This window comes from Papaver somniferum, chromosome 7 (genome assembly GCF_003573695.1).
Source record: "Papaver somniferum cultivar HN1 chromosome 7, ASM357369v1, whole genome shotgun sequence".
NCBI lineage: Eukaryota > Viridiplantae > Streptophyta > Magnoliopsida > Ranunculales > Papaveraceae > Papaver > Papaver somniferum.
In genome coordinates this window covers 140807894-140830470 of record NC_039364.1, presented here as the reverse complement: position 1 = coordinate 140830470, position 22577 = coordinate 140807894, and the positions used below count along the sequence as shown (strand labels likewise).

At 37.1% G+C, this 22577-nt stretch overlaps 3 protein-coding genes across 7 annotated transcripts; all 3 read right to left on the bottom strand.

Annotated features, from left to right (window-relative positions):
• Window positions 1–7242: 7242 nt before the first annotated feature.
• LOC113298599 (ubiquitin-like protein 5) lies at window positions 7243–9342 on the bottom strand. The gene is made up of 2 exons (XM_026547386.1): window positions 9026–9342; window positions 7243–7549 (listed from the first exon to the last, which is right to left on the bottom strand). Exon 1 carries the CDS (start codon window positions 9245–9247, stop codon window positions 9026–9028), a length of 222 nt encoding a protein of 73 aa, XP_026403171.1. The 5' UTR covers window positions 9248–9342; the 3' UTR covers window positions 7243–7549.
• Window positions 9343–9649: 307 nt separating this feature from the next.
• On the bottom strand, window positions 9650–12238 carry LOC113298598. The gene is made up of 3 exons (XM_026547385.1): window positions 11906–12238; window positions 11192–11588; window positions 9650–10186 (listed from the first exon to the last, which is right to left on the bottom strand). Exons 1-3 carry the CDS (start codon window positions 12048–12050, stop codon window positions 9907–9909), a joined length of 822 nt encoding a protein of 273 aa, XP_026403170.1. The 5' UTR covers window positions 12051–12238; the 3' UTR covers window positions 9650–9906.
• A 1808-nt stretch (window positions 12239–14046) lies between these two features.
• LOC113298597 (serine/threonine-protein phosphatase 6 regulatory subunit 3-like) lies at window positions 14047–22508 on the bottom strand. Of its 5 annotated transcripts, XM_026547384.1 has the most exons (20): window positions 22329–22480; window positions 22112–22218; window positions 21403–21506; window positions 20907–20993; window positions 20704–20779; window positions 20550–20624; window positions 20375–20428; window positions 20202–20261; window positions 19994–20110; window positions 19569–19663; window positions 19287–19486; window positions 18691–18788; window positions 18159–18262; window positions 17912–18077; window positions 17713–17835; window positions 16678–16760; window positions 16226–16358; window positions 16104–16133; window positions 15868–15938; window positions 14057–15223 (listed from the first exon to the last, which is right to left on the bottom strand). In XM_026547384.1, exons 2-20 carry the CDS (start codon window positions 22148–22150, stop codon window positions 14431–14433), a joined length of 2508 nt encoding a protein of 835 aa, XP_026403169.1. In that variant the 5' UTR covers window positions 22151–22218; window positions 22329–22480; the 3' UTR covers window positions 14057–14430. The 5 variants fall into 5 exon arrangements, with proteins under 5 accessions (XP_026403167.1, XP_026403164.1, XP_026403166.1 ...); XM_026547382.1 differs by having other exon boundaries at window positions 14047–15223; window positions 15868–16133; window positions 22112–22205; window positions 22366–22508; XM_026547379.1 differs by having other exon boundaries at window positions 14047–15223; window positions 15868–16133; window positions 22329–22481.
• Between the last annotated feature and the right edge of the window lie 69 nt (window positions 22509–22577).

The following is a 22577-nucleotide window of genomic DNA, read 5'->3' as shown; positions in this document are numbered from 1 at the left end:
ACTACCGGCACACATGTAAAAATTCAACTCCATGCCGTAACCGGGTACCGACACAGAATGCAACCTAAAATCAATGCTGGTACAGGTAACAAATTCCTAGGGTGTTTCATGTATATTTAAAGTGCACTACCGACATACTCGAATAAATGTAAAACAATGATGTAACATAGTATCGGCATAGTATTCAACCCAATTTCAATGTCAGTATATAACATTCAGTTTCAGGTGATTTTAGCATCAGTACCGGCATTGGTTTCATACCAAATTCAACACCGTAACAGTCTACTGGCATTGCCTTCATTCTAGATTGAATGCCGTAATCCAATACCGGCACTGTATTCATACTAAATTCAATGCCGGTACTCACTCAAACTCAACTGTTTGAGTTAGGGTTCGCGATTCTAACCTAAACCCACTGCCTTAAGTCGATTAAAACACTTATAAACTAGTTCAGAAGCACTTACCTTCTCACATAAGCCATGTTTACGAGAGGTTGATTGTCCGAGTTCTCCTGTTCTTCTTCCTCTTGCTCTTGAGCAATCAAAGCAAGCCTTTGTTCTAATTTTTGTTGAGCAATCGATTTTGACTTCGATTGGGCATTTGGTTTCTTTAGTGGAGGCATGGTTATGATTCGAGTAGATTAATCAACGAAGAAATTTTTGAATCGACGATTAATCGTCGATGAAGAACGATGAAGAAGAAGATGGGAAGAAAAAAAAATTCATAACCTAACCCTAATCTAGTGCCAGAACTGATTTGAGAATGGGGATAAATGATTTGGTTTTTGATTTTAAGTTTTAGTAGAAAGGGTATTATAGTCTTTTCATAATATTTTTTAATTAACCAAAGGGTATTTTAGTATTTCATACCCAAAAGTCACCCCTTAGCAGACACTATGGGTTGGGGAAAGTAATTTATATCCCCCAATCGCGAGTTCTAAAAAATCTTGACTATGTAAATTTTAGTTTTTATTTTTTAATTAAAATTGCAATTTTCACATGTTGCAATTTTGTGAAAGTCTAAATTAGCTTTTTTTTTTGTTTTGTTTTTTTTGCCAAATCCAATGGTTTATTAAAGCAAAAAAAAAATGTAATTACAAGAATTACAAGGGAGGTTGAAAAACCCCCCAACCCCTTAAACCAAAGAGATAAAAGATATAACTTCTAGAAAAGCTAAAAATAACTTCTAAAAAACTATAAGAATAACATCACTTAAAACAAATAGGAAAGAATAAGATTGTGGATCTGTGGAGATTTTGAGCTTCTCACGGTATCTCTATCACAGTATAACAAAAATGGAGAAGAAGAAGAAGAAAAGGAAAAGAAAAAAAGGAACGAACGAACGAAGAACAAGAGAAAAATCCGGAGGAGAGATGATCGTGATGGTATATTATTACTTTATTTTCCTCTTTTATTAAGAGCATCTCCAACAGTGAATGTAAAACATCCTACGTGGGAGTGTAATTAAGATTTTTATTTAGAGGGTTTTACACATATAATAAATATAGGATCCCTTGGTTAAAAAACTATCTCCGATAGTGAAGGGTTTAATCCTTAGAATTTTATATGATAAAATTTTAACCGTTAATCTTAACTTCAACTAGTTTCTAAAAGAATAAAATAATAGAAAATATGACGTGGAGGTACAAGTGAAGGTGTAAATAAGACTATCTTTAACACCTTCATATTTATTTTCCCATCCCTCCTAGTTTGTACGATCCAACCATTTGAGATTGATTTATGTTAATTGGGGGTCTAAAATCATATGTGTCAAGAAAAACAAAAAAGTTCATCCTCTATTGGAGATTCTCTAATAACATATAAGGTTATTTGTGGAACATAATCCATCTCCAATGGTTGGAGATGGGTTATGTTATTACTGAGAAATTCCCTAAAATTTCTCCAATTACAGAGAAATTGGAGATGGATTATGTTATTATCTCCAATTACAGAGAAATTCCCTAAAATTTAAGTTAGCTATTAATTTGCTACCATATTTCATTTTTCAACGTGACTATTGACTAAATAGCGAATGTACCCCTGTTAACTTGTATATGGGGTATAAATGTTAACAGGACCCCTGAATTTTATCCATTGTTTTGTTAGATATTAGTCTAAAGACCGATCCTTAAAAACTGTAATCCACCTTTGCACCTAATCTTGATTGTACATGCATATATGTAGGAGTAGAAGTATGAAAGACAAGATACAAAGTCGTAGACCATATATGTATAACAGTATAGAAGTGGAGAGATAATGACAATATGAGAGACATAACAAACAAATACAACACATATTCAGAAAACAATAGAAACAAAACAGAAACTCATTGTATTTACCGACAAAACAAACAAAAAGGAAGAAATTTCTTCGCATAATCAAAGATCATGTTTTCAGTTCTGCCATGGTTGGAATCCATTGTTTCCCCGACATGTTTCCTATTTCAAGCAATGATACAAGGAAGGATCGAAATTACAGAATTTAATACATATGACTAAGATCAAGACATAAAAACTAAGATCAAGACATAAAATTTGGTATTAAAAATTCAATGTCTTTTGAATAGTAGTGCATAGAGTGGTGGCCTTAAATTTCATATGCCACGCACGGGGATTAGCATTGTCATCAAAGTCTATCGACTAGGCTCGTAGCTAGGGTTTCCATTCCATCTTGCCATCCACCTCTCCCTATTGACTTTCGTGTTTATATTCATGTCTTGCGATACTACTACTTAATTTTTTTGAAATCTGTGGTGAGATTCCGCAACCTATCAGCCATGCTGCCATATTCTTTGCTTCCCAACAGCTCAGTTTCACAGCGCACCACGGTTAAGTTGAGAATTTATCAACGCTCAAATTTATTAGCTAATCGTTCATGGATCATGGATACCCATAAGATTGTTGAAGCATACTACAAGGGATCGTTAAACAAATGACTGATAAACATACTTAATTAGGTAGAGAAAAGTCTATCTACAATACAACTCATTAGGTTTAAGATTAACTAACTAATTATGTTTATTAGTTACTATGTTTTTCACTAAGCTGTAACATTGAGACGTTGGGAACCTAAAATGTGCTGAATTTGAGCTGGGAACCGTATCATAATATATTGCTTAGTTATGTTTACTTCCCGTGATCCAAGAATGCCAACCCTAAAAGCTTAAACTATTTTAGTATAAACATATCTCATTTATCTCTCTTAACTCATTAATCTCGATTTCAGACATTTCAAAATCTGTTTTGCTATATTACGTACTTAAAGTCCAACTTGTTACAGCTTACAATGGTGCAAGCATTGGATTTAGACTGTGGATTGCACCGTAAATGCAACTTTGAACATGGAAAGCGAGAACCAGTACCATGTGGGTTTCTTTATTGTTTGACAAAGAAGGCTCAGCCTGTTTTTACCGTTGCTCCGTGTCAGGGTTGCACGGACGCTCCATTTCTTGAGTCGCGTCCGCGTCCGACTCGCGTCGGATACGGGACACGTGTGGGACGCTGACACGATGCGTGTGTGATGCACCAGTTTGCGCGTCCTGTGCGTGTCTTATTTGGACGCATCGATGATGCGTGTCCGATGCATTCTTTTTTCCATTTCCATTTAAAATTCTTCCTTTATTTTTACTATTAAATAAAAAAAGACAAACGTTTAGATCAATAATTTGGGTCTTTATTAAGGTTTTGTAATTGGAAATGACATTATGTATACCCTTAGTTGGGCATGTGTTATTATAAAAATGCATTTTAATTATGCCATGTGTTTAATAGTGACTGATCGTTTGATCTTCGGTGTGTATAAACAAACGATGGCTTCTTTTCTTTTGAAATTTATACAATGTAGCATCATATTCTAATTTTTAGGATCGAAATACTCGACTTTGCTATATAAATGTATGATTATATATAAATAATATATAAATAATATATAAATAAAATATGTATATACATGTCCGTGTCCGCGTCTCTACAACCCAGCTCCACATACATCTAATTTAAACACCCCATGTCACACTTGGCTCCTAACTGTCGGGTATCAATTTATTAGGGAGGGTATTAATTCATATAAAGCAAAACCTTCCCAATAATCTGGCACTACAGTAACAATTTTGCGAGAACACTATGATACATGTCAATAATTTATACAAATAGGGACAAATTTCGATTGTAAAGGTTTGCCCATATGGGCTGTAGGCGGTTTATTCCATGGTTATGGTGACGCTGTTTTTTATCACACTTGGGTTGCCTTAGTCGGAGTCCTGATTCAATTGAGGACGCTTATACATAATTACAATTTCGGCTGATTAGAAAAACTAACAACAATAGTGAAACCAGGAATAAGTCGAGGATAACCCAACTAGTAACCGCGGAAAGAAGAGAACATCAAACCTCCAAGCTTAAAGACGATAACAGAATTATATACATCAGCATGAAAAAAACGATACACGCGACAACCTAAGAAATAATATTGTGGTGCCGGGTTATTCCTTCATTGATCCTGATATTTAGCCCGACTAACCAGGTCGAAGATTTTTAGAGCATCTGAATGCAGTTAAGGTCATGGGTGCGGGCATCTAGCACCACAGGGGTATTTATGGTATTCAACTGAGCATTTACGTTGAAGCAGAAAAATGGTTAAAACTTCGGACATTGATCTCATTGACGTGCCGTGCGGTGGTCCCCAGTAGCAGCCACGTCGTGATGCTTCCCGACAGACATCCAGCTGACATATCAACTGCCACGTATATACCACGTCGTCTTTGCTGCTTAGGGTAGGGAGGAAAATGCTTATCAGTTTCCCCGAAAAGAGTATTACGGTTAGTGTGCATCTCTTCTATTGTTTGGTTGTTCCAAACCTCCGATTTGTTTTCTAGTTCTCTCTAATCGAGATTATCATCGATATATCTATGAATTCTCACTTCTCGCCCGCTACCAAAATAATCGTGAATACACCATTTTCCAATTTCTCATATGTCTTTGATGAGAAATTACAACCATTTTCTCTTTTCATTTTATTTTTGAAAAGGAAATAAGTACTAGTCTATCTGGTATTGTATATTACTTACCTAAGATAATGCCACGTGGGACCAGCCGGCGACGTAGATATAGAGTCTAATATTCATTCCCAGATCAGCAACTACATTATGGAGAAAGCAAATGTTTTTAGCAAAACAGCAAACCTCAGTGCAACGAAGAAGGGTTGGTTGTAAATCTAAATTGCCCTAATTTACAACAAATTAAAAGCATTTCTGTTTGATTTGTCAGTTGCATTTCAGATCTCAGATTCGGAATTTGTATGAAGAGACCAAGATTGATCTTCTGCTCGAGAAAAAACAAAACGAAAAGCTTTGCAAGTTGCAACCACACAATATTTATGAAAACAAGTAGACTGTCTTGTCAATTGAAGTACATATGTAAATGTCTAACCATGGATTTGATTTTGCAACCTTAATTACGAAAATGAAGTGTGATTACTGACGATAATGGCTTTTCACCATTTCATGATCCCACTGGTTGGCAAACATTAATACTAGTAGGGCTCAAGCTTTTAAACACAGAAGTTTTAGAAAAATAAATATAAACAAGGATACACTGCTACAAAGCGAGAGAAATGATGCATGGCACAACAGCCGGGACAGGCGCCAGGATGGTAAAACTTTGTTTTTACGTTGTAAAAGTTGTACATTGTGCCCAATAGGTCAAAAAACAAGACAAGCACAAATGTTAGAAACGACCATTTCATGATCCCACTGGTTGACAAACATTAATACTAGTAGGGCTCAAGCTTTTAACACCAAACTTTTAGAAAAATAAATATAAACAAGGATACACTGCTACAAAGCGAGAGAAATGATGCATGGCACAACAGCCGGGACAGGCGCCAGGATGGTAAAACTTTGGTAAAACTTTGCTTTTACGTTGTAAAAGTTGTACCTTGTGCCCAATAGGTCAAAAAACAAGACAAGCACAAATGTTACGACCACGCAAACTGGTTCTACTTGATTCTAATGAACTTCAGACTAAAAAGTGGTTCTGAAGTTGTACTTAACCTCTGGTTTTAGACCACCAGGGACAAATTCGGATCGAGAGTGAAATTTTGAAATTTCGTGGTTGTAACTAGCAAGTATTAACTAAGCAGAAACATCTACTAGAACATATAATGAACCTCGAAACATCTACTGACAGCAAGACTTTTGTTTCTTTACAGTCAGTCATGCAGCAAGCACATGCATGCAGTTTCTACTCCAACAAATTATGAGAGATGGGGATGTGACAAGACCAGAAGAAATAACTAGTAGTAAACCATAGCAGCATTAACAGGAAAGAGCACTAAAAACACACTCAAATGCGTACCATTTTTATATGCAAATAACAATGAAAAGAAAACCCTGTATCAGAATAATGAAAAGAAAACATAGTCGCTATAAAAATGAATATCCTACTAGTCTCGTCGAAGCAATGAATGATAGGAAGTTTCGTAGTTCCTTCTGATAATTTTTACCAGGGTGACTAAAGATTTATTTATTTTGCAAGGAAAATGGAGATTACTTTGAATAGAAACAATAGCAAACTAACCCATTGGCGGAATAAAAACAATATCATTTCTTTAGATTTTTTGATCTTCATATCTTTAGAGTACTCCAGGCTACATTAGAGACATTAGGGGACACAATACAGGATTGGCCAGAGCCTACTTTTGAGCATGACTGCACAACAACTATAGTCACCCTGAGACCCTAGAATACTAAGACAGCCCAACAGTAGAAGGTGGTAGACTACGTGTTCCAGGAACATATTAGTTTTCCCTTCCTAAATCCCAATTCTCATTATAAGGTCCACCGAAACCCTTAATATGGTGCCGAATGTCACTAGCCAGGGCAACCACAAATGGCAAGAACTTAAAAACATGTTACTTTTATCTTTTTCTTTTCTCTTGGTTGGGTTCCTTTGCTAATAATCTGTTTGTTGACTAATCAGTGTACTTACACAAAACAAATTCCGTGTCCTCGTATAAAATTCTTCACTAAGTTAAAAGACGCTCATTTTGTGGCTCAAAAAGCCTCTCATCTTAACTGATCAATACTAGAGTAACTCAACTGCTATATTCCCAGAAAAGACAAGGAGACTCCAAAAACTAACCCCAAATAAATCGCTTAAATACATTTCCTAAAAGACAGTGTTTAATTCAACTAACTACACAATGCTATCATGCCGGATCTACATACTACATAAATACTTGAAAATAGAAACAAAACAGAGTAAAAGCCATTAAGTTGCTGATATATAACAAGAATTTCAGGATGACTGCAATTTGCGTAGTGTACTTAGTCGAATAACATTGACTAAAAAAACAAACAAACAAGCCAAACAAGTATAACAGGTACTAATATGCCCAAAGCCCCACACTACAGTAGATGGAAAAGTTTTACAGAGATTTATTTCCACTCCAGATATCATTAATGTATGCAGAACAGAACTTGCATACCTACATCAACCAAAGAAGAAAACCTCTTCTATTTAGCACAGATTCCCAGCTGTCCCACAGGAATCCTGAAAATACAACACAGACAATGATGCTAGGTCAAATTGCCGCACAATCAGGGTAATGCGTTAAAATTTCTTCTGTGCATTTCCCTTGTTATTTTTTAATCTTGTTATCATTTATCTTGTTATGATAAAAGAGTCCTAGAGTACTATCCAGTTATGTTAATGAAAAAACTAACCGCATTCTTATACTTCTGATGTTCTGGTTAGGGTATTCTTAACCCTCACATATTTTAAAAGACTATAATAAAAGATATGAATGCAAAGTGCAGGCTGGGACTATGCAAGACGAAATAAACCCTTTAAACAATAAAAAGGGGAATAATTCTAATATGACAAACAGTCCAATTAGGTTCCAACCAGCCTAACAATTTTTGAATTTTTACCTAAATTTTTATCTAATGCCAGATTATATAATTCAAAACCACCTCTCTAAGAGCATCCACAGTCATGACCAAATTCGGGGACTATACCCAAATTTGGTCCAAAAACCAGCCACAGTGGAAGGGACTAAAGCTATATATGGTATGGAAAATTAGGGTTTGAGACTAAATGTAGTCACTAACCAGACCAAATCAACATATAGTGGGGCACATGTATTAATAGCGTTTGAGATTAGACGCAAGCATAATGAACGTTTGTATCCAGGCGGAAATAAAACCAACGTTTGAATGGGGCGCAGTTATTAGCTCCGCCCAGCCAAACTCATATAATACCTGCGCCTCACACCAGGCGTGGTTAATATATCCGCCCAAAATGGGGACCTGTGTGTTTGTCGTGTACAACGTCCCATGAAACGCATCTTTTATCCCCGTCTCACTCCATGCGTTTGTAATACTTACGCCCGTATCCAAGCGTGCACAATACCAGCGTCTCATACATACGTTCAAAATACCCACGCCTCACTGTCATACGCTCGTTATACTTATGTTTAACTTGGGGCGCTATTATATCGTCCGCATGATTAAATTTTAGTCTTTCACCACTGCATTTCACCTCCACTATACCCAATTTTTTTTAGCTTTTAGTATGACTTTTAGTATTTAGTCCCCTTCATGACTGTGGTTGCTCTTAGGAAATTGATAACCAAAACTTCTTAAATACATGGGAATCCCTCCCTTAAATAAGCAACATCTTCAAAGTCAATGAACTAGATTCTTTTCAAAAATATAGGCTACCTAGAGATATCTAAATCAGCAGAAGTTATGTTAGATAACCACAACATTCGCGATTAAGAGATAAAAAACAAGCTCAAAACATTAGCTAAACGTAATAGATCCACATCCTTTCTTCATACTAAATCTTTTAGAAACAGATATTTATCTTGATTTGTGCCTTTTGAGCGTAATATTCTACGTTGCTATCATCATACATAAACAAGAATCCAAATTTGGTTTCTTAAGCATAAGTGATTAAACTGGAATCGAAAAACATGAAATCAACCGCAAAAAAAACCTAAAAACAGAGAAAGTAATTAAATACCTAATTATAGTAGAGTTCGAGACCCATTCCATCGTGAATTTCATAATCCGCGAGGGTAATATGATCCTTGTATACATTATACCACTTTTGAATTCGAATCTTATCTGCCCTTGTTCCAGTTTGTGCAGCAACCAATTTCTTCAAATCACCAATTGTATCATCTTCGTTACACTTCACTCTTACCTTCTTCCCCAATCGATCATTCAATACTACCTCAATCATCTTCGCTTTCGAATTTCGACCAAATAAAAACCCTAGCCCCTAAATTCTGAGTCTCGACGATATACTTCAGCGCTAAGCCGCCAAGAGGAAGAGAGCGGATATTTATAGGTCTAGCCGACAGTATCGACACGTCTCTAGAGTATTCCTTGCCTCAGATGGGCCTTGGCCAGCTTATTTAGTGGATGGGCTTACTGGGCTGAACACATCACAGGAGGGCGTGCTGAAAACAACCGCAGTGATTGACGGATTGGCTCCATTCCAGTAGCGTTCGATCTCTGATCAGGTTAATGAAACGACTTCAGAATAATTATAAGGTGCTGAAGATGATCAAGAGGCTGAATGTGAAAATGTTCCCGGAGTACAAAGACATGAAAGATATAATGAGTGTACCACAAAACCAACTTTAGATAGATCCTGGTAAGCTGGTTAGGATCTTCCAAAACCATAATTTGATTAATGCATGTGAAGTGAATCCTTAAGCAACATCTGTAATATGATACAACGCCCATTTTTGTTTCAGCCTGCAGGGGATAGAACATGAACATTACAGGCGCACAAAATATTCTACTGCTAGTACCTTTTCCCTATATATATACAAGCATCATCTAATAGTACAATTTTACATCATGTGCCCTGAAATAATCTTTCTTTCTTGTGCTTCAGCTACTAGTTAGGAGCTTCATCATGAAGTTGAAATGGATATCTGGAGACGTTCTTGGTTGGGGCCAGTTGGCTTTTTCGGGTACATTAATGCATCTGAAACCCTGGTTTTGGTACAACCTTGTGGCTGCCGGATTCTTTTTATCCACATGTAATGCAATAGCACGGCAGCCCCAGCTCCTGGCTTGAGCCTCTGCCTTCATGACCAGCCTCTTACCGATCCCTTTGCGCCTATCACTTTCTCGAACAGCAACATTCGATATATAAGCAATTCCAGTCCTGAGATGCAGAGATTTAGTTTCTGTTCAACATTCGATATATAAGCAATTCCAGTCCTGAGATGCAGAGATTTATTTTCTGTTCAAGCATAACAAGTTATAATCACTAGTATTAAGTTACTGAACAATGTGTAATCAGCTCTGTGCTTGGGGGTTTCTTTTCAGAAAAAAGTAACCCAGACTCTTCCTTTCTAGTGGTGTGACAGCTGTACCTACCAATACAGCTACTGGCTGGCCATTTGGGCCTAGAACAGTGGATTGTGTAGTCGGCGAGTCACCACTCGGAGTTGTTCTCGCAGGTCGAGTTCGAGCTGGAGAATTCACTCGACCTGGAGGAGTATCCTAGTCAATTCTTACTTTTACAATTCCGTCTGGAAATGCCTAATAGAAATCATGCTCACAGTCACAGTAATCCTAAGTGAGATAGGTTAGAAGAACAGAATTCTCTGAGATCGTCGTTGTCACCTAAACTTTACCATCTTACAGAGCAAACAATCTCTCGGTGCTATTCCAGGGTCAGGTTTATAGTCATTTAACTTTTAAGCAGTTAGTTCACGATTTCTATTTCCCCGTCTCATTTAAGCAGAATAGCAGATAATCAACCCATTCTACTACAAGCTACTACTTTCATAACAAATAAAACTCTGGTCCTGACAAAGTATGCCCCTGTACTCCACTTTCTTCCTAGAATTTGATCAAACCATTTGCTCCATTCAATTGCTTAAGTACCCAATAGAAAGTCTTTAAGCTAGTTGCCACCCAAAATGTGATTGACAAACTGGAAAGCAATAGTGATACATTAAATCTTATAATGAGATTTTAGAGAATTTTTCATATTGATCAAAGGAACTAGGTGCTAAAATTATTCTTAGGTATATATTGATCAAATGGGTTGAAACTCAAATCAATATCACCCTAAAACCAATCTTGAGAAACACCTATACTTGCACAAGTGAAGCCTCTATATATATGCCAATCAGAAACTTAACCACAAAAAGGAACTCACCTTCTTCGCCGCAGCGGCCCTTTTCTGGGAAGAAAATCAGCCACAGTGTCGACAGTCAAAATCCCAGCAACATAACCCCTATTGAAGCTGAATTTTCCTTCGAAGCTTCCAACTCTAAAATCTTCACTTCCGAATAAAAATCTATCATCAGCAGGACCACCAACAACACCAACCAAACATGTCCGCTTACAACCATTTGGAACTGAGAATCCTGATAATAATCCTACTACTCGATCAAACCTTAACGCCAAATTTAAAGGAAATGTATAATCAGGAAAAAAAGAACTACAGTGTGTCTCAGCTACTTCCCAGCAGTCTTCTATTCTTGCCTCCCTGACGACAATGTCAGGGATTACTGATGGAAACAATTCAACTGTTTGACTAGCCCTGCAAATTCCTACATACCCAAATAAAACCAAAATTAAGAAGAAAAAAAAAAGTTTAACAAATTATGCAATTTAGAACTGTATTTAACCTAGTATTGGACCATTTTAATGATAGAACAGTTCCACACAGGCAAAGAGTGCCTACTGAGCCACTTCGCTCTTGTGCGGTAACGAACTTAGTACGAATTAGATCACATCAGCTACAAAAATAAGCCAAAATTCTATCTAAAAAGCAAAAACATATAGGGTTTGACTAATTTCTCCCTAATATAAATATGAGCAATGGGAAACTAGAATTGTGGATAACAGAATTCGAATGTATTCATACCTGATTTGTTGAAACTGCAGACAGCAGAAGTAGATCGAGAGAATTCAACGGTATTACGGAAAGATGTAGATGATGAGAGTGAGAATTTCAAGAGGTGATTGTTGTTGGTTGTGGTTGCAGAAAGACCTAACTGTACACTTGCCATTCTTTTCTTTACTTCTGGTGATGTTTTTCTTCGCAGATTCAAAGCGAGAGAAGAGAGAGAGAGAATTCAATTCTCTCCCCTATTTGCTGAACCACCAAAGAATCTGAATGTTTCAAGGTTGAGACTTTTTTCTTGTCCGTCTATAGTTAGCTGTTCGTTGTCCGTTTATGAGGCCAAATTAACTAATCTCCTTTGGGAGTTTTTTTTTTTGTTTTGTTTGTTCATGAAAATATTATTAAAATTAAGCCTCAACTATACGAGGGTAGGTGAGCGATACCCAAGGAGTCATCCATTATAATTTGATTAATGCATGGTGGGATTTTATGGTCACAAAATAAAGTTATAAGGTTCTCTAGTTGGTTGTTGTCTGCCGCCAGATTGGCCAATCCATCCGCTGCCTGATTGTCTTCCCTGTAGTTGTGTTTGACGGTGCAGTGGGGGATCTGTCTCATGATTTATTTGGTTTCAGATATCATTCCTGAGATGTACCAAGGAGGATATGCATCTAAGGTTAGGAATCGAAGCAAGTTTTCCGAGTCGGTTTCAAATTCAACCTTTGGCCAGCTTCGTTCTTTTGCCGTCTTGGTCGCTATCAGCATTGCCCATGATTCAACTGTGAGGGAGGTGGTGATTCCTAGTGCTTGTGTTACGGCTACTAGGGTGTTAGCAGAAGCATCCCTACAAATGAAACCTGCTCCAGCTATTCCTGGGTGTCCTCACGCTGCTCCGTCAGTTTTGATCTTGATCCAATCTAGATTAGGTTTGAGCCCGCCTATGTAGATTGTTGTAGTCGTTCGTGTTCCATTTCTTGGGTTTGCAAGAGTCGGCATTCCAGGTAGCACGGGAGGGAGGTTTTCCTGTACCCAAGAGAATTCTTGTTGCAGACTGATAGCCATCTGGGTAATGTTATCTGGATTTGGTTGTCTTTGTCGATAAATGTAGTCATTCCTAGCTATCCATAAGGACCAGAAAAGGAAACAGAAGGCTGTTTTGACCGAATGATGAGTTTTCATTTGTAGAATTTGGGTGATAGTCATCTAAGGGTTTGGAAAATTGGGAAGATTTTGGGATTGGTCGAATGAGTATGGAGTCTTGTGAGGAGAATGTTCCGGATCAGAGTTGCATTGTGGACAGATGTTGGTATCGGTGAGTTGGATATGATTTAGTGTGTTGGTATCTCCACATACACAGATTACTAACCGCTGCCGTATTTTGCTTTTTATTCCAATTATTACCTTCATACCTTACTATAATTGGAAAATAAAAATTGAAATATGTATACCACCAAAGCTAAAAGTAAATATGGTACAATTAGTTGTTAAATATAAAACTAAAGGGTATGTATTGTCGTATTTACCTCAACAATACCCATAGACCCTCGATGCTTGAGGAACCCAATGATGTGATATCGAGATGAATGCACAACTCGGCTAAAATAGCAGACTCCCAACCATAAGTGCCAACAACCTCCATATCTCGCGACGCCTCTAACCATCCTACTTGAGCACCAGTGCTTGACCTAGGGGGAAACATGAGCCAAGTAACTATAACGTAAATATCTTGGCAATTTTCGTATCCACGGTGGTATCTCGTTTCATTTTTGTAGACGAATGACCTTGAGCTCTGGCTAAATCTTAACTGAAAGTTTATTGAGATCGTTATTTTCAGCTGAACTTGATTGTGTTGTCGATATAGGTTGACTGGGTTTATTTCTAGATGGTTTTTATTTCTTTTCACTGAATATCTTGAGATTGAGACATCTATTGAAAAAAAAATGAGAAGACGAATAAGAATTAAAAGGATTTTTAGTGTAAAAAAATTGCAGAGAAGATTAAATTTGGTGCGAGTTGAAAAATCTCCATTTTTTTTTTTTGCTGTGGCTCGTCTTATGAAGATCGTCTCAATGTCCAACTGTTAGACTAATGCATCAACAATAAACAATTTTCCCAATGCCCAAAAAGAAAAAAGGACATGAACAAAAGTCCACTCAAAGAAATAAAAAGAAAGAAGAGAACACTAGAAATTTTATTCGACTGTCCTAAACTTTGAAGATGTGAACTGTTAACACTTGAACTGAATCAAAACTGGTGGATAATGGGATTAACCCTAAGAATAGATAGACATTACTTAGAATAACAGCAATAACAATTACAGTATCATCATCAAAACGAAAAACAATAGTAGATCACAACAATACAACATGACCTTTATAACCCCCATACCACATCGAGTTTCTCCCACCTGGAAATCACTTTACACATGCACCCGCCAAAATGCATCGGCCCGTCTTGCCCACCAACAAACACGGCATCATTGTGTCTAGATCTTTCTTAGATCATCCTGCTTCGAGGGACAGATTAACCTGAAGCATTTTGTCATTTCACTCCTGAACCACAGCAACCTCTTGATCGACCTTCCAGTAGTTCATATCATTGAACTCTAACAATCCTTCGCCACCATCATCTTCCTCAGATTTCTTTTCTGGTACCACCTTCGGCACAAGGTTCCTCTTTAGCGGCCCTGCTTCTCCAACTATTCCTTCTTTTAGTGCTTGTTCCATTGCTTTCTCCGTGCCCTCCATCTCTACACCAACAAATTCGACATCCTCTTCGAATAACGATGGTGCCACAGTAGGTCCGTTGCTTGTGCTGCTTCCCACGGTGCAATCGCTTGAATCCATTGGGCTTGCAGTACTTGGTGGAACTATGACCTCTCCATTGCATAGAGGATCAGGAGCAGCATCAACTGACTCCATTATATGATCAACTTGAGCCTTACCATCATCATTAAAAGGATTCCAGTCTGACCCACTAACCTGCGCATCAGAAGAATCCTGCCCTCCCTTGCAACCGGGTAACGATCTATCTCCAGATGGAGTGTTTTTGTCCGCCATTTCATACTGGAAAGAACCCACATCACTGGAAGCACCTGCATTTTCTTTGTGAAGATTCACGTCTTCTGCATCAGGTGAACTCGAGCTGGACCCGGATGCCGTGTTACCTACCAACAAATCCTCACCAACCACCACTTCATCATCGCTACTGCTGTTACCACCACTTGTTGCTCCATTCAAGTTAACATCATCCATCTTCTCAGAGGTCGAAGTACTCAGACCCTCTGTGCCAACTATGTCATCTTGGAAAGCAAACCAGTTGGAATTTGTGAACAAATTGCTGCAATAAGATACATAAGATTTACGTAAACCATAAGCTACGAGCTTAACCTTTCTCCTGCCAAATATTCATTTGCAGTGTAGAATCACGTGAAAGCAAAAACCTGCATTTGCTAAAACATTTCGAGTTTCAACTTAAAGCTCAACCTAGATGAGTTAATATAGACCCTCAGAAGACCAGCCAATGCTTCAAAAAAATAGAAAAAAGAGAAGACCAGCCAAGGTAATACTCCCTCCGTCCCTATTATATAGGCGGAGAAGTTAAAATCTCGTAGAATAAGAAATTGTTTGGTTTTCATAAATTTTCATGTTTTTTCCTGTTTTTACCCTTTGTCTTATTCTCAATACAATTTCCAATACAACATAAATAAGGTTATATGGGTCAAAAGGTATCTTGGAATTAGAATTCCGCCTATTTAGTGGGACTAGGAAAATCCAATATTCCGCCTATATAATAGGGACGGAGGGAGTAGTTGTTTTAAAACTCTCAGCAAACTGCAACCATTTATAAGATCAGGAAAAACACTGCTCCTTGGTCCATACAAAACACCTACTCAAGGGGGAGCAACTTAACAGTTGCTTCATTTAGTGGGATGCGAATCATGCGATGGATTTATGTATGAAAAATGGCTAGGAAAAAGTTACCTCTCCTGGTCGTCACCAAGCCTCAGTGATGAGATTACAACTTCAGCTGACTCATCATCAAAGTAAGCATCCTGCATCAGTAACATAACTCTTAAATAATCAACCACTTTAAGACCATAGTACATCTTCTGGGTTTTTTCCCAGCTGAGTAAGTGAGTATCTGTCTTGTTGTGTATTTCACCTAAACAAACATGATATATATTAGAGCCTTGGGCGCAGCAAATGGGAAATCTTACCTCATCCTCTCGCTCAAGAGAACCTTGAACCTACAACCACGACGAAGCCAAGAAATCACATAACCACTCGAGCAAAATTGCACATCCAAGCCAAATAATGAAAAGTCGTGTATTTGGCATACCTCTTCAGTGTCATCGTTCTCATAAATACTGTATCTAAAAGCCTGGCTTAGATTATTTGCTAGTGCTGTAACATCATAATCTCTATCGTCGTCATCACTATCTCTTGTCCTATCATGCAGCGCTGTTGGACGACTGCATAGAACGATATAAGAAAAGGGGCAGATTAAATTAACATTTTACTCCACATAAAGACCAAAGAGGTGCAATTGCTTTAAGAAGAAAAAACAGGTTAATAGATTTAGTTGGATTGAACACATCCATCATAACCAGTTGTCCAATCATTTCCTTTATATTGAAAACAGACTGAGACTAGACCCACAGATTTATAGTTGCATATAATCCTATCCTGACAGTTACTAAGCTGGCTGGAATACAATTGCACAGAAGTAAATTTTAACACTCTTGCCAAGCCTTTGTATATGTATAATATAATAACTGGTAAGAAGCATACCCACAAGCCCATCGGTAAACATTCTCCACCGTGTTACGCTCTTGCAGAACAGTGGTTTGCCAATTAACCCAATCGCCATTTTCCTGACAGAAGAGTACCCAAAAAAAAAAAAAGGGATGTTACCAAAACCAAATGCTACAGACAAAAATGTGACCCATCAAATAGAATTCCTTTACATGACACTTTGCTCCTTTGGCCAAAATTACCCTAACCAAATTGAAATAAGCAGGTCAATCTTGGTTTTAGGTACTATGCTGCAAAGTAAAGACGCATGACTGATGTTAAAAGTGTTTGGCAGAACCATACTTTAGATATAAGGTATGCGGAAAAAATTCCAGAAGCTACGAACATCAAAAATCGATGTTACGATGTTCCTGAATTTGAAAAAAGAAGTTGCTTATAAGCAATTTAACGATAAACTATATACCGTGGTGGCATGTCTTGTTGGGTCAAATAAAACTACACTTTGAAAAGATAGTGGGAAAATATTCAGTAGCTATTGCACGTATACTGAAAAAGAACTATAGTTTTATAATACTGATATCAGTCTTGAGGTGTTACTGTTAGGCTTACAACTCAGAGAACAAAAGGAGCAAGATGATTAAACAAGTTTGTACGGGAAGAAAAAAAAAAAGTTAGCACTCATTTCACAGACATGTGGAAAATTCAACTTATACTATTGACAACGAAAAATAAACTGGGGCCCTAGAGAATGTGGAAGAAGGTTAAAGATAAAGAGTTTTGTCTTAAATTACTGAACATACACACTGGAGAAAAATGCTCTGCTGAAACCGAACACTTAGCTCAATTCAAAGGTCAAATTTAACTATACTTTGACATGTCATGTTAGTACTGACAGTATAAATCTACTGTGTTCAGGCAATTGCTAAACAGCCTGAGCTTGAGCATAAGGACGATTCTATTCAAAAGCAGAAAGCAGAATAAATAAATATATCAAGATATATATATATATATATATACACCTATTGAGAAGCATTGGACCAGAAAAATTAAAGGGCTTGCAGTATATCTAACCTTTAGATATGTCTGAATTTGACTGTTTCCATTTCCCAGTTCCACAAGCTTGTTAGAAATACGTGTAATGTGACCATGGTTCCCAGACCGGGGTGGTTGTCTTCCAACAGCGATTAGTGTTGGCTGCAAATTCAAACAAGAATTCAGTATTCATCAAGGTACATGCAGAAAATTGTCTCCAAGACTATAAAGAAGTTACCTGATTTTCGTCTCCAAAGAGATCGGAGTTCCCATCTGCTTTAAGAATTTTTCCAACTAAATTACAGTCTTGAAAGAGGTGATCAACAACAGTGTTGTTCTTACTCTCCAAACATGATATCACAATGCTCTCTACATGATGATGTAGAGCATTATTGAACGGGTACCTACATCCATTAAAACGACATACATAAAGCTACACTATCTAAGAACAGTTTAATCTAAAAATTTAAGTACAAAAGTCTTACGCAAAAAACAGATCGAGAATTCTTTGGATAGCTCCCAAGATAACGAGCTCCTTCTCCGCAAGGTCATTGCCAATCCTCAATAGAACAGCAATAAACTCCAAAATCTATAACCAAGATAAGAACAAATATAATTTAGAAAGGACTTGGAGATATATATAAGACCGGAAGTGTCTGATTTGCACTTTTACTGGGAGTAGTTAAACAGAACAACTTGCCCCTGTGACAATTGATCCAAAATTACAACATCAACACAAAAAACTATGATGTATGTTACTCCTTCAATGATCATGGGTCTCTAGTGTCTACAAGTCCTAGGGCTTGGAATTCTGACCAAAAGTTTGGCCTAGGAGCTACACTTAAATAAAATCAGAACATACCACCTTATTGAGAAGAATCTTAACAACTGAGTATGTTTCGACGGTCAGCTATTGTAAAAGGGTGCAGCCAAGAGAGTTTTACGAATCCTGTGACAATCCTAAAATAGGGAGTAAATATTGTGTAACAACCCTTTGTACGACAGAGAAACTTATACCTTTAAACGATGCTTTCCAAGAGGAGGCCTTAGACTTCCATATGTTGTGGGCAAAATGGTCTCATCCGAGGTTGTATTCAGAAGGGTAAGCAAGTCACCTGTTCCATGAAAGGACACCAGCAAGGTCATTTTCCTTATAGTAATAGCAATAGAAAGTCTTTCTTTTATTTGCTGTTAAAAATAATGACAATGTCCAATCAAAACGGAGCAATAACCTTAGACGGATACAAATATGTAGAAAGTGTGAAGGCAATAATGATTTTAAAAGAATTAGATAACCACCTCACCTGTTACAGAGATATATACCTGTTTCTAAAAGGATTCTCATTTCTAAATTTTCTCCCTATGGTTCTCATGTTAATTGAGAGGTGGAATGAGTGGATGCACGATGAATATCAAACAAATATCTAGAATGAAAGCAGTCAGATTCAAACTGTTTTCTGTGTCTGGAACAGACAAACCCTTGCTGTCTGATAAAGATACACTTTTGGGACAACAAGCAAAAATCTTCCATATGTAATAATGGTCCTAATGACAGCAGATACTCTATCTTACAACCCCCACTAGATAAATCAAGAGCTCAACAGAAAACTTACCAAGTTTCGGAATCATGGCAGTAATAGTCACAGGATTAACAGGTATAGGTTGTTCGTATAAGTGTTGACTTCTCATTGAATAAAAAGAGGACGCGGATCTCTTGGAATCTAGCAAAGAAATACAGATAGACAGAGGGTGCACAAGGCCAGATTTTGATTGAGATTCTTCCAGAGCGTGACAAAATATCCTTTCAATAAAACTGCAGACAGTAGAAGGGCAAAAATGTTTAGTCCATCAGAATAACAAACAGGGACGTTACATTACAAACAACAACCACAAACCTTGGGCTAGAGAGTTTAGCAGCTAAAGCTGAAGGAGAATTTCTAGTGATGGCGCACAGTGTTTCCGCTGCATTAGCCTGAACTTCTGACGGACACTGTTCCATCAAAAATAGTATGAGAATACAGGATAGCTCCCTACTTGATTTTTACAAATCTGCCAGCCACAGATAGTTGAGAAGAACAAAAAAACAAAAAATACACTGAAAGTCCCCAAATATTTCCTACAGGTTCAAAAAACATCTTCATGGGCATGTGTCAGAGATAAGGATAAAAAAAACCTAAAAGATATTCTCCTGATATATATATATACATATATATATATATACATACCTTGTAAGTTAAAACCAAGTTTCCATTGTATACTATACAGAGAAGGATAGACTGCAATTTTTAAGCTAATACCACTGGATATAGATGAGACTCACAGATGGATTCAACTTATCCACGATCATTTCAAGCAAATTGCTATCAGCTAACCACTGCATCACATCCGTAAAATTGGAATAGAAATGGTCATCGGCCCCGACAAGCCGAATCAAAACCTGTTCAAAATGAGTGGCATAAGAAATTTAGTTTGACAAGGTACTGAATTTCCGCCTACAGATAGGAAAAAAACATGTTTTGGCCACTAACCTCCATGATGGATGTTATTCCTATCAAATCAACTAGCTGGCGAAATACATCTCCATGGCCCTGGTAGAGACCAACTTGTTAGTAAGTACATACAATATTAGAAACCGGATAAAACTGAATGTGTCAAAACCTAAAAGTCTATAGCATGAATTAGAAAAAATATTTCTCCTTACTTGAACATAGTTCATAAGTGGGACTGTCTTCCTCAGCATCAGGCATACTACAACCTATGATCAAAAACAAGATACACCTTCAGTAATTTGCTTAACGGGAAAACAAACAAACAAGAATTCCAAAAATGAGACAAAGAAAAACAGGTGAGACAATTATTTAAAAATAGATGTATACCTTACTAAAGTACCCAGCTAGCAGAGGGCTATGAGGATGGTTTGGTTCCAGAAAAGAGAAAAGCAAGCCCATCAGCTGGAACCACAAGAAAACCATTCCAAAATATTAGTATCAATTATCTAAACAGCTTGCATTACAGAGTTGGTGTGCATACCTCGTCATCATCCACTAATGTCTTTAAGATAACATCGATTTCACAAGTAAATATCTCGCAGGCGATAAAAGGAAACCTAAAATGAACGAATCAATCAATAAGTTCATTTAAAGAATTAAGGAGTAAGAAAACTACGAATCCTCTTTTAGAATTGATACATTAAACAATGAAATGTAAAAAACCATGAAGTAAGATATTTATACTTGAAGACTCGTTTGCTTTCTGCATCCTCTGGAGGGTCTTCAACGATGTATCGCAGCAACTGCTCAACCTGAACTCTATCACGTAGACTGGAAAAACATAACATAGTTTTATTTTATCAATATCAACTTTTAAACAGCTTTAAAAAAAATGAAGAAATAAAAAACTAGCCATTGTAAATCTGAAATTATTCATGAGCTTCTATTGGTACAGAGCCAAGTGTATTTCTCCAACTCAGTAGTCAGTATATCCATACATACTTCAACTCAGCATAATACATCACTTACAAGGATGCGTGATTCTTTTACTTCCCAGCCAAAAATATCCAAAGTTTACCAACTCAAGGATACCGTAACAGATGATAACACATAACATTTCCATTTGTAGGCAAACCCAACATCAAACAGAGCTTTCCTAAGTTTAGGAAAGCTTTCCTAACTATCAAACAGAGTTGATAGTGGCGCTATGAGAAGTTACACAAATAATACAACGACTTACAAGTTAATGAGGCGACTATTTAAAGCCTTGCATTCTTGGATAATCTCTTCTTCATCCAAAAGCTCTTCTAAAGTGAAATTTTCCTTATCTAAAACTGATTCCACCTACAACATATGAAATCCAAAGTAAGAAGGCTGCTTATAAGCAGATTACTGTGTAGGATTATGAATTAGACTAAATTAATAACAAACTCATAACATAAGATATCCCCCCGATAAGAGGTGTGAAACCACAACTTTAGATCATCCCAATATTAACTACTTAAGCAAAAAAGAATGGTGGCGTAAAGGAGAAAATCAATCGCAATATTAACCAAGGGAAAGAGAACTCTAACCAACAACACTGGGATGCACATAGATAAATTATTCAAAGAAATAAGAAAGTCCAAAACAGAAACCTCCTTCAAATTGACATTAGGAATTTCACAGCTCGGGTCAAGAACTTCATATTGACCTAGAATTAGTTGCACAATAAATATATGCGCATTCATTTGATAATTTTGCAATACAGGCTATTCTTAGCAAGATATTGCAGAAAACCTAATTGCCACTGAAACCAAGAACCCTGACTAAAAGCAATACCTCCACCAACAACAAATTAGTTCAAGGAAATTAACTACTAAGTACTCCTAACAACAGAAACAATAGAAGATCACACAATAATCAAACAAAATTAAGAAAAACTAACACTTAAGCTGAATTGTTCTTACAGGAGAAGAAGCAGAGAGAGCAGGCATGCGCCAAAACATCTTGAAAGATGTAATTTTATCAAATTTACAAGCTTCAGGTATCAGTTTTGAAGATCTGTAAGCAACAACTAAAACGGACAAAAATCAGCTTCAAACAAATCAAGATGTAACTTAGACATGGATATAAAATCCCATTAAAATGAATAAACAGAAACCAAGAAACCCTATATTTGAACACCTGCGAAGATCAAAAACCCTAAAGATACTAACTCCACCTTGTTGTTCTTCTTCTTCTTGTGGTGCTGCTGATTAGTAATGACCTAAATTGGATTCAAATCCGCCGATGCGAGGTTTTGTGGAAAAAGTACAAAGAGGTCCGGAATTTTTCAGTAAATCGACATTTTATTTAGGGTGTAAGGCGATAAACTACAAAAGGCACGTGATAATGCCACGTTCACTTTTTTCTGTATAAATAAGTTTGGGATTA